The following is a 16,387-nucleotide window of genomic DNA, read 5'->3' as shown; positions in this document are numbered from 1 at the left end:
TCCAGAGCATGCACAAACAATTATACATAGATTACTGATAACCAAGTAGGGACAAAAGAAGAGAATAATACTAAGGAAATGATAGTAGCAGAAGAATTTTATAACCAAAGCATCACTATATTCGGATATGGACAAAGGAGAAAGTGATAGTAACAAAGTAGCATTGGAATTTAATCACTAAAACATCAACAAACAGTTTTGTTCAAAAATGATAACTCTGCCTCTTGTCCAAGTACCTGCCGATATAAGAACAAAAAAAAGGTTGATTTCAATCTCGACGATTTAATGATAAAAATCATGATTACTGCTAGACCAGGTTTCCTATCCACAATAATTAGAGAAAAATCACTAATTTTCAGTTTCAAATCAGTAAGGTAATACATGAACATATGTACTTTCATGAAGGCCTTGAATATTCTTTTTCAAGCATCAAAATCAATGTTTTGAAAGTTTTACAGAATTCTTTTCAATTATGTAATCAATATTTTGGCAGTGAACAGAAGTCATTTGCAAGTTCAAAATAAAAAGTGAAATGCTGTTGAGATGACAAGAAAAGGTACTGAATTATCATCAATATAAATCATTTAGGCATAAACAATTAGGAAGACATGATTGTTCAGTTAAGTAGTATGCCAACTAAATGAAAAAGGCTGGTTATAGTACCTTTTTGCAAGGGGCTTGGCTGCTGTGTAACACTCTCTGTTAATCATTCTTCAGCTTTCTCTCTCTCATGCTCTTAGGGAATATCTTCGCTAGGATGTCCCGAGCCTTGGTTTGGGCAATTGGAGTGCCTTCCTTGACAAGGGTAGCCAACAGACGATGAGTCCTTTCTTGAGATCTGATTTGGTTAGTCGTGGACGCGGTACGAGTGACGATCTCGTACATGATGGTCACGCAATTCTCTGCGTTATGCGGACTACAGTCACCCTTTATGATTTTGAACAAAGTGCTGATTGCTTCACACCTAACTATCTCCTCAATCACAGTCTTGTCAGTCGAACACATTGCAACAACTTGTACCATTTCTCTCACAAACAAATTGTACTTAATATTATCCATGACAGTTCCAATTATACCACATTCACGAGCAAGCCCTATGTTACGTGGGACGGAACACAGGTTGATTATCGCACCGGCCGCCTCTTCAACTGCCAAAACATCCTGTACCTCCAACATGCCTTTGAGGTACTCCATAACGCCTAGTAGTAGTAGGGACCCAGAATAACACTTGTGTTGTCCAGGAACCTGTTTCTTGAATAAGTCGAGAGTGGACAGTGTCTTAATGGCACTAGCACCTATTGTCCGAAACTTAATATTGCCCCGAACATCCATTGCTTCAGCAATAATTTCTATCCGATGACCCTTGTTTGCAACCAACACCTTGACATCGTCACTGTGAACGGCCATGTTTGTAAGAGTGGCAATGAGACTCTCTTGAAGATCATCCATAAAGATGCCTCTTCTAGAGGCAGCAATAGCTAAACAGATGCCATTGTATAGTGTCGACACATGAACTGCAGCTGATTCAACAAAATGCTTCCGAAATGCATGATTCTCCTTTGTCAAGAGGCGCCATCTCTCGAAAAGTTCTCTCTGACCTTGGAATGTCTCCGCTGTTAAGTTTATATCCATTGTGGACTCGAAATCAGGCTTTTGGAACTCATTGTTGAGTGGAGGATTTTCAGACCAGCCAGAAATCATATCTTTGAGCACATTGTTTCGGATTAGCATAGCCAATGACGGTATCCTCCTCCCAGTTTGCGGACATGTAGCATTTCCATCGTCAGTCCACTTCTGAATGGAATGACGGTCATATGTCTGCCAAGACAAACACAGCATGGGATTAACACAAACACACAAATAGTATTCATTAAAAAACTCACTCACCTATCCAAATTCAACACAAAAAGATGCATATAGCCTTTTCAAAAGAATTAAGTGCAAAATTCAATTGATTGCAATAATTAAATGGAAGATTGACCCGATTTCCTATGTGCAATAATTAAATGGAAGTATTAAGGGATGCTACTAGTGCGAAATCATTAATCATGTTTTCAATTTGCATGCCATTCATCCCAATTCGTTAACTAAATCTAACAAGAAAAATTCAAAACAGAAAGAAATGACGAAACAGAGATATCACAAAACAAGAAAACAAAGATATTCGAAAACAAGAAAACAGAGAAAACAGAGATATTAGAAAACAAGAAAACAGAGATATTCGAAAACAAGAAAACAGAGAAAACAGAGATATTAGAAAACAAGAAATCAAGAAAACAGAGATATTAGAAAACAAGAAAACAAAGAAATCAAGAAAACAAGAAAACAAGAAATCAAGAAAAAACAAGATATTAGAAAACAAGAAATCAAGAAAACAGAGAAAACAAGAAAACAGAGATAGTAGAAAACAAGAAAACAGAGATATTAAGTAGAAAACAAGAAAACAACACCACCGAGTATACATACACTCGCACTTACCAATCATAGTTAGTTTTAGTTAAATACATTTGAAAGAGAGAGGATTGAGAATGTACCACTCCAGTAGACGGAACAATGACAGGATCTTTCATCAGCTTCTTCGAGATAGGGCATGTCAACTCCTCCGGCACCATCATGCCATTCGACGCCATATCAGCAAAAATCAAAACGCTAGTATAATTCTACTCTCTCTTCTGTCTCTCCTCTCTCTTTAGTTACTATAATCCCTTTACGAAAATCCGCTTTTTTAGAATGAAATGATTATTTTATATATTCCCTCCCATTAATTAATTAATACAGTCGATAATGGATTGAAAATGTTGGTTAAATTGAATCTTACTGTTATAGGTAGTATTTCATACAAAATAAAATATAGGGCATATTACTAAAACAGAAGGATGGACGGAAAATTAAATAGGTGTCGTGGATGACGGAGGATGAATCACAGAATATTTTTAGGGTTTTCACTAAATCACTTAGCAGTCTTTTTAATTTTTTAAGTAGTGCTAGTGTTAAGAAAAAGGTATTTCATTCATCGTCTTCGTTTTGACTGTTTAATCAGTATTCTTAATGTCATCGAGTAAAGATAGTCTGTTAGTATTGCCCATGCACACACAATTAGAATTACTTTTTTTAATATTTAAGTAGTAATGAAATGCATTAACATTTTAAGCACAACATACACCTATAGTGAATTGAATTAAAATTAAAATTAAAATTAAAGTGTGGGTTACTACTAATCGATTTTCCCTTTTTAAAATTATTTTAAAGCCTAATTTTAACTCCAACAAAACTTGTTGACGTGGATTTTTCACACATAGTGATCCTCATCCTTCTCTCACATACTGAACAATGAAGAGTTAAAGAATGGTTGCCGGAAATCAAAATTAGTGATGCCGGCTGAGATAATTTAACGCTCTCTTGCCTTCCTTGTCGAAAAAGGCTGAATCTCTTGTGCAGATTTTGGCTTTCCGAAATTGGGATGCACTCCTATCCTATCATACACTACCAAAGAGGCAACTTAATCCCAGCCGTTAAAAATCAAGATATACACAAATTAATTAATTGTTAATACAAAATTAATACTACTAGTTTCATTTCATAATAAATTCAAATTCCAGAAAATAAATTAAATTGGTATAGAATAGAATAGATTGAACGCCAAAAAACTCACCCCCAATATTATTTGGGGTTGCTACTATATTTTGGGCCCGGCCCGGTAGATGATTGGACTTGAATTTTATCAATTTCATACCACGAAATTGTGTGTTTGTATAATCTCAAAAACAAGTGAGGAAACATAGAAATTACAGAATTTACTTAGCACATAGAATCACAAAAATAGCACAATATAGGTCATTAGGGCTGGATGGCTCTTGTAATTAATATGTGATCAGCATCGTTTTAGGAAGATTCAATGCATATGAAATATTTCCTCTAAACGGAGTATAATATATTAAAAAAAAAACTTTAGTAGTATATATAATTGTAATGTGGTACTATATTTTAAACATAAATAATATGGACCTAATATAATATTTAATACATATGGACAGACATAATATGTTGAGTGAATTAATGTGATTATGTTATCTGAGGTGTGCAGTTATGCATTTTGTATTTATTTATTTCCTAGTTAGTAGAATTTATAAATGGAAAAATATACTAATTATTTTAAGTTTTACCAAATTATAGTTTCCTTTGTAGTTTATTTCCTTTTATTTTATTTTTTTATAAGTTTAGGATTCTATATATAAAGGCTTCATTGTTCGATTATAAAGACACACCTTTTGAATTAATTTTTATAGGAGCACTTATTTTCTTACAAAGAAGATTCAAAATTTGGTGGAAAGAAAGAGCGGTGGTATACAAACTTAATCACGGTAAACTTTCATATACTTTCTTTTATATGTAATGTTATAAAATTTGAAGTTTTGTTTGAACATATCTCTTAATCAAATATGAATCGCATAAATTATTGAAATTATATTAATAAACTGAACAGATTAAATCGCGTTAGCCCATTACGTACATATCTCTTAATCAAATATGAATCGCATAAATTATTGAAATTATATTAATAAACTGAACAGATTAAATCGCGTTAGCCCATTACGTCCTAACCATACTTGTTATAGGATTCCCTAGCTTAGCTCATAAATCTTATAAATATGCAATATTATCTTCCAGAGAAGAGTCGACAATTGGTGGACAGAAAGAGAGCAGTGGTGTGCAAGTTTAATCAAGGTAAACTTTCATATAAATTTTATATTTAGTGTTATAAATTTGAATTTTAATTTGAACATATCGCATCCTTGATTAAGATTAAATCCTCATAGTTCATGCGACACATGTGGTTTCTTTTTTAGGTGTGTTGATTAGGATTAAATCTATGGCATACGAATAATAGATTTGGTTGAAATAAATTATTTTGAAGATTTTGTTAGTGTTAGTAATTTCTGCTTATATATATATTGTTTATTCTTTACAGAGAAATAGAATATCTTTAAAGAAAGACCAAATTTATCCATCTTAAAAATGAAGCCATACCTACCATTAGAAATCATCACAAATATCCTCTTGAGACTCTCCCCTCGAAGCATTGCAACTTGCAAATGCATTTGCAAACCATGGCTTAATCTCATTGAGAGTGATGCTTTTGTCAAGTCCCATTTTTCTATATCGGCCCCCGCCCTAGCTGTTTCCATTACCAAGTGGGATTCGAATTGGTTTAGTGTTTTCAAATTGGAAGACGAGCTCGAGCCGTTCTCAAATTGGTTCGATGTTTATGCCAAGCATGGTCCAATCACCAAGTTTGATTTTCGTCGAGAATCAACAATACAATGTTCTGCCAATGGTCTGCTTCTTTTAAAAAATGCTTTCATGGATGATAATCTCTATGTATGTAATCCCATCACCCATGAATTTGTTGAGCTATGTGGGCGTGTTACTCGGAAGGGAGATCGTTTTGGATTTGGAGTGAGCAAAATAAGCGGACAACATAAAGTTGTCTATCATAGCCCTGAATCTGGATTTCATGTGTACACTCTTAAAGCGGGATCTTTGTGGAGAACCGTCGAAGCCGCCCCCCCTTTTTCTGATTATTGCGACTCCTCCATTTGTGGTGCATTTTTTAGTGGCAATCTCCATTGGTTAGTTAAAAGTACGACAGGGGATGTTCATATTTGTTGCTTTGATCTTGAAACAGAACGTTTTAGCACATTTCTTGTGCCTGTTGATAATGTCACATTTAAAAGGGGGAAGTTGTATGGTTTGGGGGATTGCCTATGTATTCTTAATGATACAATAGCTAATAATGTGATATGGTTGTTGAAAGAATATGAACAAGTGGAGAAATTTTGGATGACTATACAACTCATCGAGGAAAAGCCTTGTAACAACTATGCTTACCAAAAGGGTTGTCAACCTATCAAAATTTACAGAAATGGCGGCATGTTGATGTTATCACACGATAGACGTTTTTTATACTATTCAAAGGAGAAGAGAAATGTTATAGGAATTGATTTGATTGGGGAAATAGACAGTGATTGTTTATATTTTAGCTCTATTCTTTTCACTCCAAGTTTTCTTTCACTCAAAAGAAATTTAGGTATGGAGAATGCAAAATCACTCAAAAATATTTTGGGTATAAGAATGTAATCTCATAGTTTAGTTTAATTTTTTACTATATTTTTCTTTTTTCTTACTTTCTTATCATACAGGGGATTGTAATTTACTATTATTATTTACCATTTACGTATTGTTGATCCATTTAAACCAAATTGTCAAGGAGCTATTGCTATAGAATAGTATATATACACACACTTATACTTTTTCAAAAATTGTTTGTTTTCAAGTGTAATATCAATAGTTTGACGGGAAACTCAAAATCATGCTGTTGGCTCAATCATTGATCGATCGATTTTGAATTAGTGGAGCTTAGACGTGTGAGGCATGAGAATTTTATATTTGGATTTGTTGCATTTGCATGATTTTCATTTGAGGTGTATAGTTTCGTGATTTGTCTGTAAATACTATACTAGGGTAAAATATACATTGGTGACTAGTAACAAGAAACATTGAGATTGATCATAAATAAAAAGTAAATGATACTACAAACTATATAAAAATTCCCAACCTTGTATACTACTTTTTCTAATTAACCTCGAGAAATATCATAAATTTTGTTTGACAACCAATTGTGCAAAGTAGTACTACATGAAAATGCACAGGTTTAGCTTGGTAATGTGATTTAGTGGTAGCTTTAGCCTCAATAATAGTTGAAAGTATTCACCTTCCCCTTATCCAACAACGAAAAATTTAATCTGGACCAAAATTCACGTAAATCCAACTTAAGGGCATTCGCAATGGGGCGGACGATGCATCGTCCGCCACTGCAGCATCGCGGACGATGCACGGAGGATACCCATCGTCCGTCGCGTTGTCCGCCACTGTGGACGACGCGGACAATGCGACGGATGATGGTCATGCCCTTTTTTTTTTTTGAATTTTTTCAAAATTTTTTTCTTATTTAAACACTACAATTCTCTACCATTTCACACACTCCAATTTCACATCTCTTCAATTTCTCTTCAATTATTCTCTCTCATCGTCTCAAAAATGAATCCCGACGACTACGATTTGAATACATCGAATGGCTGCAGACGGGCCTTGACTTGAGCCTTGTTCGATGCCGTTAATGAAGCCAAGGCGGAATGCTTGGCACAAATGCAGCGGGAGCAGGCGGCGGATGCGCGGGTCCCTCGCCCGATACGACGTCGGACGTTTGTCCCCCGCGAGCACGACGTAGCGCACGAACGTCTGTTCGCAGATTATTTTGCCAAGAATCCAAGTTGGGGCCCGAATATTTTTCACCGACATTTTAGAATGAGCCGAGATCTTTTTCTCAGCATTGTGCACACGTTGGAGGGACGTGATGAGTACTTCCAGTATCGGGAAGACGGGATCGGCAGACCCGGATTTACGCCGTTGCAGAAGTGCACGGTTGCGATCCGCCAGTTAGCGGATATGTTCGACGAGTACCTTCACGTCGGGGATACAACTGGCCGCGAATGTCTCAAGAAATTTTGTAAGTTAGTTGTGGAGGCTTTTGGCGACACATATTTGCGACGCCCAACTGCTGATGATTGCCAGAACCTGATGCAGATGCACGAGACGGTGCACGGCTTCCCTGGGATGCTAGGGAGCATCGACTGTATGCACTGGCAGTGGAAGAACTGCCCGACGGCCTGGAGCGGCCAATTTACTAGCGGCTACAAGGGCAGCCACCCGACGATGATCCTAGAAGCCGTCGCTGACCACCACCTCTGGATCTGGCATGCCTACTTTGGTGTAGCCGGGTCGAACAACGACATCAACGTCCTCAACTCGTCCACCCTATTCGCCGATCAGTGCAGGGGTCGCGGTCCGGCCATTCAGTTCACTGCCAACGGCCGCACACATCATATGGGGTACTACTTGGCCGATGGCATATACCCAAGGTGGCCTATTTTTTTTGAAGATGATCAGCTGCCCAATTGGTGAGAGGAGAGTCTTGTTTGCGGCAAAGCATGAGTCCGGGCGGAAGGATGTGGAGCGGGCTTTTGGGGTGCTCCAATCGCGGTGGGCAATCGTGAAAGGTCCGGCGCGTTTCTGGTACAAGGAAGTCATCGCCGACGGCATGTATGCGTGCATCATCATGCATAACATGATAGTCGAACAAGAACGTGGACATGTCACCAATTAGGTGGATGATGAAGCCGGATCTAGCTCCAGCACGGTGACCTCGCCTGTCTCTCGAGGATTACCGACTGGCTTCGGTGTGATTCTACAGCGACAGGCCTCAATGCGCAACCAACAAGACCATACTCAGCCCATGACCGACATGATTGAAGAAGTTTGGAACCGCAACCGCCGTCATTGAGAAATTGTAGTTTTTTTTATTTCGTATTGTAATGTTTGAATTTTAATGAAATGAAGTTATTTTTCCAAATTTTGAAGTATTTAAATATTCAAATAATAGATAAAATGCTTAGGGCGTCGCTTAGGGCGGGCTATAGTCCGCCCCACTGCAGGTGGAATAGGAGGAGGATAATATGCTGACGTGGCGGTGCATATGGCGTCGCATAGGGCGTCACATTGTGGATGCCCTAATGGCCTTGAGTGATGTATCAATAATTGCTTGAGTCAAACTATGATAAGATCATTTTATAATGATAAACCAATGTATTTTCACCAAAAGCTGTTGACCTTATAGATGAATGAAACTACTCACACGTGTCTTTATGCTGTTAAGGATATAAAATTCATGTCGGTGTTATTTTTCCTTGTGGGTTTTCTTTCAAAGAAATTTTCGACAATATAGTTTCAAAATATCTTCAAATTTAGATAATTAGACGCTTAGTAGTCAATTGATTGTCTAATGAAAGTGTTGTTGGTAAGAAAGTAATATACCAAGGTTTTGACAAAGGAAAATTTAAGGTGTCATGATATGTATGTATTGCTCTAATATCATGTATTTTATTGAAAGAGATCAATTTTTCGGATCCGGAGTTGTTTATAGTGGTTCATTAAAAAATTTGTAAAAAAAACTACTCCGTATATATCATATTAGTAGAACATGAACTTAATTTGCTACATACTTAAGCATTAATGACATCCAGTGTGGATGTATCAAGTAAGTAACATTACCTAGAGGCCACCCAAATTGAAAATTTTAAACCATTTTAAGGGGAAAACTACAAATTCAAATATTTAGAATCCATAACCTAACTTCTTCTAATTACTACTCTGTACCCTCTTTTCCATTCATCCACGTGTTAATTAACATTTTCAATTGCAAGATAAAAATTCTAGTCTCCTCCCTCCTCTTGAATGCCACTACTATTTTGCACTTGCAAAGAGACTTACCATTATAATGAGTGCTCCACTGTTTTCGCTAGCAATTTCATCCAAATCAAAACTATTTAATTCTTAATATTTCGACTCAAAAGGAAATTTTTAGTCTACACATTTTTCACGCATATTCATTAATGTTTACTTTTTTTGGATTGATTCAATACTATTTTAGTATTCAATCCCTATGTACACAATGTTTAATTTTATTATACATAAATATACCCTTTTTTTATATGCATGGATATAAGTCTGATTAGATATTTGTGCACTCATCATCATCTTGCTGCAATACATCATTGTTTTCCTTTTTTACATGCCTATATCTCTACTAATGACAAGCAGCAAAACAATCAATATATAATCTGAAGAAACATTTACATCTGAACTAAGTTCTATTGTCTAAAAGTTCAAATAATACTATCATTCTCCAAATATCCCTTATCTCTTGCTAGAGGTCCTGTTCGAGTTATGAGCTAAGCCTTAGCTGGGGCGATTGTTTGATAAGAGAGACTCCGGGTTCTACAACCAAGAACTGTAGAACTGCCTAGCATCATTTGTTATGCTTTGACTTGATTGTTGTTTATGTGATCTAGGCCAAGCAATAAATTATGGATAGTGATAATGTAGACACATGATGGAACGGATATCTTGCACTTCGTTGTTGGTTAGAGCTGACTTTAAAGAAAGTTACACATGACATTGGTATTTGATGCCTAAAAAAAATATCAAGCCCTCCCATTTGTGACTATGCCATCACCAACACCTCCCCCGTCGTTTCCCAACTCAGTCGCAGTTGAATCCACAAGCCACTGCAAGGAAAACGTTTTGAGTAATGGCTGTTTGGAGAAGAAGGGATTATCATAAGAGGTACTGATTTGATTTTTCATTACACTGATCTCCAGAAACAAACACATTGGACCAATTTCATCAATGATACTGTGTTCATTGAAATAAAAAAATGTCAGCAGAAACTGCCAGACAAACTAGTTTTTCTGTACCATATCTAGGTGCCTACATTTATTACGTACATCTCATGATTTATGAGATAGCTGGTTTTGCTTTTGAAAGCAAACAGAAAGAAGAGCTGATTAAAGGGTGGGTATGAAATGCAAACTAATCAATGTTAATTTCCAAGCAACAGGTAAATATAGCTTATGAACGAAGTTTGAGCACAAGTGATCTACTCAGGCTAAAATTTTTAGCTAGAAAGCGGAGAGGCTCAATTTTTAAACACTGAAAGAAAGAAGTACACGAGAAAATATGAATAACTAAAATTTGGATTCAAATAAAACCATGAAGGATTATAAGCAGACAAACCTGGAGTTCTTGTTCTGCTTGTTTGAATCTCTCATCACAGTCTCTCATGTGCAGATAACATTTATGTAGCTGCACAAATTACAACATTCGGATACAGCAACCAAACATAAGAATTTCTACCTTGAAAAATATAATGTCTAATGGCACATCGCACTACCTTGGTTAATTGTATGTGACGACGTGAAGTTAGCTTCTTCGCAGCAATTACAGAATCCTCCAATTTCTAAGGTCAAACAAATGAGTATCATTGGAAAGCTACAAAACTAATGCCAATGAATGATGCACTACAAAAATATAATATAAAATCTATACCAAAACGAACTACTTATCATTGGAAAGCTACAAAACTAATGCCAATGAATGATGCACTACAAAAATATAATATAAAATCTATACCAAAACGAACTACTTACCTGGTAATTTTCTTGCAACTGAGAAACAACTTCTTGTTTTTCTGCAACTAATTCTTCCATCTCAGATCTCTGAATCAATAAAACAATGTATTTCTATTACCACCTGGATGGTGACTGATCTTTCACTATAATAGTTGGCATCTAACCAAGTTCCAAATTTATTATGAAATTCTCTCACTAAACAATTAGACATATAAATCGGTTCATACAACTATGAAATAAGTGACAGGTCTACTCCATACATCAAAAGAAATGTAGAATATTGTATGCATATATATTTCTAATATTCACTCATGAGCTGATTTTGAAAGCTTTTAAGAATATGATGCCAATCTAGATACATGCTGGAAAAAACTCATTTCATGCAACCAGAATTCAATGCATTTATCATAAGGACATGCAGACAGACATGTAATAGTACTGGCAACAAGTTTCTACCAGGCCACCACATCAGAGATGAGATCTAACATGACATGTGGTGCCTCTGCCCAAATTAACAGAACACAATTTAATTGGGTTCACCATTTCACCCTAAATGGATTTAGGTTAAACCAGGCTTTCTTTTACATCTTTCCCCATTTTCAAACTTATTGAATTATAGAGGCCAAGCTACAAAAATAACCATGCCATATAATATTGGATGGTTTAATTCTACATTTACAATGAGTACCTCTTTACGAAGTTCTTGAAGCTTCAGACTTAGAACTGCTAATTGGTTTTCTCCCTGTTGAACACAAGAAATAATAAGCATAGCAGTTACCAGATTTCTTCATGACTAGATCTAGACATATATATAATCAAGAGTTCAACCTGATCCATTTCATCATTGAAAGAATCCAATGAAATCTCCCTACTCCCATGATCATCAAATCTGGATCTGGCAGGAATACACAGTGAACAATTCCAATTAGCAGTTTTCCATCAGAAAACTAATGATCAATTAACTGCATGCAACAGCTATGAGTTGAATATGTAGGACAGAATCATGAATTGTCTGGCAACATTAAATACAAAGATAATGAGTAATGCAAATTAAATATGCAGGCAGCACAGGATTAGAAAGTTTTACCTCTTCGGGTAATGATGTTGTTGCTCATTATCCTTGTCCCCACTTCTATGATGAATGGCGTTTCTCTGTTGCTCAGTATTCTTTTCACCATCTCTATCCCAGTCGCGCTCACGCTTTCTCCCATGATCCTGCTCAACATCATCTACATGTCTGCTATAGTCTCGAAATCTCTCTTCATCCACATAATGATCCCTCATGCGATCATGACCATGTGTCCGATCATGGCCTCTCTCCCTGTTTTCTTCATGGTCTAGAGACCTGTCCCTATGCCCATCATGATGACGATGACGATCATAACTATCCTCTCTTCCGTGATCTCTACCTCTATCACCATCTATACTTCTATCCGAGTCACGCCGAGAGTCACGATTAAAGTGCGGTTTCCCATTCCTACTTCTAACATCATTGACCTTGACAACTCTCCCATGAATGGTCTGAATCAAAGATTATGTACATCATTCTTGAGGGGTTAAGAACTCAGAGTTTTACAGCAAAATCTAAGGAAAATAAATCCACCTAGACATGATATGAGAATTATTTGTAGGTTCTATATCATCATACAGTAATAGATAAAATAAAAGGGAAAAAAATAATACCTTCCCATCCATCTCCCTGATGGCTTGTACTGATGACCTTGGATTAGCGAAAGTAACAAACCCGTAGCATTTTCCCCCAACGGTTCGGTCATTTATAATCTAGAAATAAGTAAAAAGCTTTATGTTAATGTCTGTACTCTGCAGAATAATTTTACTTGAGGGGAGCAAAGGGGTTGGCATTTCGCATACCAAACGTAATATATATAGATTCTGAAATGGCACTCATTCGAGATGCTCTAAAGAGGCTTCTCATGATTTGGTTTAACCGGGTTTCAAAAACTATATTTTCAAAACATTAGTTTAAAGTACTCCAGCTCTCTTAATCAGAAGTACAGAATATGCACAGAAGGTATCTTTCGAAATTCAGCATAAGTTTATAAATCTCAGTAAAAATTTCATAGCTTTTAGGAATGAAAACTGGAATAACTCCAGGAGCAAACCCCAGAGCAAACAATCCCTCTCCCCGAATTTCTTGAGATATAACTAACTAACTTGCAACTTAAACTCATGAGCTAAAAATGAAGTTCTTGATGAATAACTAATTGACATAAAACTTAAACTCAAGATCTGAAAAATATACTGAAGCAGGGGCTTCAATCTGCAGGGTACAGCTAGAGATACAACTAAAAGCGATAAATTCGCAGCGAAAATATTTAAAAAAACGTGGAATTAGAAAAATCAAATAAAAATCTGGAATTGCTAGCATAAGAATTTTGAAATCCTTCCATAAAAATAGACGTCAATGCAAATGAGAAGCAGCAGATCGAAATAGATAGAAACTGAACCTTGACGGCGATGACGGCGCCGTACACGTAGAATATGCGGCGGAGGCCGTCCTCAGTAATGTCGTAGGGGAGGCCACCGACGTATATGGAGCTGTTATCGTCCACTGTCATGCTTTATCTGTTGTCGAGAAATAAGAATACACAGCAATTGCGCCAAAATTGGAGGAGACGATCTGTGCCCTAATTGAGCCTACTAGCTATTTGTAATTTGGGGGTTTTTTCGTCATCACTTCCACCTGAAATAATGACTTTAAATTATTGCACTCGGATTATTTGAAATTCAAGAGAATGTTCTTCAATTTCTCCATTCCCTGGTCCAGTTAAAAAATCATAGTACTAGCTCCGTCCCCCAAAGCTTGACACAGTTTACCATTTTGGTTCGTCCCCGAATACTTGACACACTTCACTTTTTTCATTTTTGGCAGTGGACCCTATATTCCACTAACTCATTCCCACTTACATTTATTATAAAACTAATACTTTAAAAGTAGGACCCACATCCCACCAACTTTTTCAACACATTTTTTATTACATTTCTTAAAATCCGTGCCGGGTCAAACCATGTCAAGCTTTGGGGGACTGAGATAGTAGCATTTTTGTATCAAGGAAGCTATATTTTTTAAAACAAATTTTGATAAGATGTTATGCATTGAGTTATTATGAGACAAATGTGGGATAGTTATTCAGTTATTCTGTTGTAATATAGATAAATTATGCACATAGATATAATTATATTAATATTATTTTATCTATTTATAATCTTTCTATCTTACTATAATTTTTCAATTTCACATTAAAATTATATATTTTCCTAATAAAATTATTTTTGGTGATTGGGAGGACACAAAAATTGAAAGGGAAGACAAGTATCACTTGACTCGTTGCATCGGAATGAACATTACAAGAAATAGCTTAACATGGATCGACAAACTATGGGGTTGGGGTTGAGTACCGGGTTGACCCTCTTTCCCACGGATGTGTAGAAGCCGACGGTCGTGTCTAACACCTACACCACCAGAATCAAACTGGTTTACCGACTCTTCACTGTGACTGAGAGGACACAAAATTGAATTTTAGTAGGAGTTTTATGATCCATATTTTCTTTTGTATTTGAAATGTAGAAAGAAGAATTTTACTTATAATTTGTTTTCGATTTTGGAACTTTTATTTACACAAAAATATCAAATACTCCTATGTAATAATATAAATTTCCCTTGTGATATTAGATTGTGTCTGCCAATGTTTAGGAAGAGGGGTTTACGTAATTTTCAATATAAGCATAGTACTACGCATAATTCTTTATAGTTTAACTTAAGAGGCCTTGGCTCGTGATACAATGGGCTCGTTTTAAAATTGGAATATATTTAACTTGGCCCAATATAATTGTTTATAGATATTTACATGAAAAACCTCATTCTTTCGTTCCTTCATTGCAAATTGGAAGATTCAATGATGAAAGTGTGATGCAGAAATGAAACTAAGTTGGAGCAAGAAGGTAAGAAAATTGTGACGAAGCATGTTGTTGAAATTCTTGTATCTCATATTTGCCGTAATTTTCGTTCCCTTTAATCACATATTCCATATGCCGCCTTCATCTCTTTCTGCAGTCGCGCCGTTAATTATGCTAGGCGTGACCCCGCATCCTTAAATAATTATGCTATCATAAAATAAAAGACTCTTTTTGGGTCCCATTTTACTAATAATGAAGTCAGTTTTAAATTACGAATAATATTCTAATTATAATATTTGGGGACCAAGCGATTTTCATCTTTTGATACTATATCAATTTGTTAACATGTCTTGTACGAGAACTGTGTACAAATTAGCGGACCGGATCAGCTCATTCATATGGTACATCTTTTAACACTATACTAATCAAATAATGATATGTGGATATTTTTTTAATTACTAAAATAAAAGACTAAAAATTTAATTATCATCATACATTTTCTTATACACCAGTAGTTTGCTGCCATGTAGGTATTCTTTAAAAAAGGAAATACAAAACTAAAACCTAAAATTAACCCTAGAGCTTTCATTTATTCAATCGTCATTAAAAATCATAAACGTAAAAGCTTAGCGCCGAACCAGAGTCTGCAATTTTATTCTCAAGTTCAAATAAAGAAGATCTTCAAGTTTTCATTTATTCAAGTCAAAAGCGTAAGTAATTCATTAAATTTGAACTTGATTCCATTTGTTATACTAATTGTTATCCACTTTTTTATTGAATGAGTGATTTGAATTTGTTTCAATTAAGTTCCATGCATATTGTATATATATATATATATATATGGGAGCACTAGGGCGTATCCTTAATTAGAGTGCTAACGTACATCCAACCACGTGCTGCCATGTGGCAAGAAAAATGCAATATTGTATATATAAAAATGCAATACACATTTGTGAAGTTGTTCATGCATTTCCGCAGACTGCATTTTAGTTATAGGAAAATTGCATTTTTTATTGTTAAGTTTTGCATGTTCACATAAATTGCATTTTATTTTGTTAAGTTTTGCATTTTCACATATATAAATGCAATCCGTATAGATATAAAATGCAAATTAAACAGTCATTATCGAAAATGCAAAACTCAACAATAAAAAATGCAATCTGCATATAACAAAAATGCAAATTAAACAGTCAATATCGTAATATTCCAATTTTAAGCTTATATTAAATTGGGTTTAATTTAATTAGTAAAAAGCTAATTGGGGGAGCCCATATCCAAAGTCTTCCATAGATCCCTGACTGGGCCCAATATGTGACTTATTATAAATAGGAGAATAAAGGAGACAGAAAATAGACTTGTTTTTCTCTCAAAATTTTCGGCCC

The 16,387-nt window shown here is 35.6% G+C and overlaps 4 protein-coding genes across 4 annotated transcripts; 2 read left to right on the top strand and 2 right to left on the bottom strand.

Annotated features, from left to right (window-relative positions):
- Positions 1 to 187: 187 nt before the first annotated feature.
- Positions 188 to 2,731, bottom strand: LOC125195097 (U-box domain-containing protein 9-like). The gene is made up of 3 exons (XM_048093295.2): positions 2,535 to 2,731; positions 664 to 1,818; positions 188 to 236 (listed from the first exon to the last, which is right to left on the bottom strand). The coding sequence occupies exons 1-2, from the start codon at positions 2,628 to 2,630 to the stop codon at positions 703 to 705; spliced, it is 1,212 nt and encodes a 403-aa protein (XP_047949252.1). The 5' UTR covers positions 2,631 to 2,731; the 3' UTR covers positions 188 to 236; positions 664 to 702.
- A 2,285-nt stretch (positions 2,732 to 5,016) lies between these two features.
- On the top strand, positions 5,017 to 6,138 carry LOC125195096 (putative F-box protein At3g16210). The gene has a single exon (XM_048093293.2). The coding sequence runs from the start codon at positions 5,017 to 5,019 to the stop codon at positions 6,136 to 6,138; it is 1,122 nt and encodes a 373-aa protein (XP_047949250.2).
- A 1,068-nt stretch (positions 6,139 to 7,206) lies between these two features.
- LOC148928595 (uncharacterized) lies at positions 7,207 to 9,980 on the top strand. The gene is made up of 2 exons (XM_089056719.1): positions 7,207 to 7,857; positions 9,969 to 9,980. Exons 1-2 carry the CDS (start codon positions 7,207 to 7,209, stop codon positions 9,978 to 9,980), a joined length of 663 nt encoding a protein of 220 aa, XP_088912845.1.
- Positions 9,713 to 13,833, bottom strand: LOC125191934 (RNA-binding (RRM/RBD/RNP motifs) family protein). Its single transcript, XM_048089369.2, has 9 exons — positions 13,556 to 13,833; positions 12,771 to 12,869; positions 12,175 to 12,608; positions 11,916 to 11,982; positions 11,776 to 11,829; positions 11,106 to 11,174; positions 10,850 to 10,915; positions 10,693 to 10,761; positions 9,713 to 10,184 (listed from the first exon to the last, which is right to left on the bottom strand). The coding sequence occupies exons 1-9, from the start codon at positions 13,664 to 13,666 to the stop codon at positions 10,101 to 10,103; spliced, it is 1,053 nt and encodes a 350-aa protein (XP_047945326.1). The 5' UTR covers positions 13,667 to 13,833; the 3' UTR covers positions 9,713 to 10,100.
- Positions 13,834 to 16,387: the final 2,554 nt, after the last annotated feature.

This window comes from Salvia hispanica, chromosome 4 (genome assembly GCF_029641045.1).
Source record: "Salvia hispanica isolate PSC_SH4W2 chromosome 4, Shi_PSC_v1, whole genome shotgun sequence".
Lineage (NCBI taxonomy): Eukaryota > Viridiplantae > Streptophyta > Magnoliopsida > Lamiales > Lamiaceae > Salvia > Salvia hispanica.
This window is presented reverse-complemented; position numbering and strand designations above follow the sequence as displayed.

What these genes read in the sequence shown, in the direction of transcription:
- LOC125195097 (XM_048093295.2), bottom strand. Translation starts at nt 2,630, where the DNA reads ATGGCGTCGAATGGCATGATGGTGCCGGAGGAGTTGACATGCCCTATC. An exon ending in TTGTTCCGTCTACTGGAGTG is followed by an intron (nt 1,819 to 2,534) that starts GTACATTCTCAA and finishes TTGTCTTGGCAG; the next exon opens with ACATATGACCGTCATTCCAT.
- LOC125195096 (XM_048093293.2), top strand. Translation starts at nt 5,017, where the DNA reads ATGAAGCCATACCTACCATTAGAAATCATCACAAATATCCTCTTGAGA.
- LOC148928595 (XM_089056719.1), top strand. Translation starts at nt 7,207, where the DNA reads ATGCAGCGGGAGCAGGCGGCGGATGCGCGGGTCCCTCGCCCGATACGA.
- LOC125191934 (XM_048089369.2), bottom strand. Translation starts at nt 13,666, where the DNA reads ATGACAGTGGACGATAACAGCTCCATATACGTCGGTGGCCTCCCCTAC. An exon ending in TCAGGGAGATGGATGGGAAG is followed by an intron (nt 12,609 to 12,770) that starts GTATTATTTTTT and finishes TCTTTGATTCAG; the next exon opens with ACCATTCATGGGAGAGTTGT. An exon ending in AGTTGCAAGAAAATTACCAG is followed by an intron (nt 10,916 to 11,105) that starts GTAAGTAGTTCG and finishes GTTTGACCTTAG; the next exon opens with AAATTGGAGGATTCTGTAAT.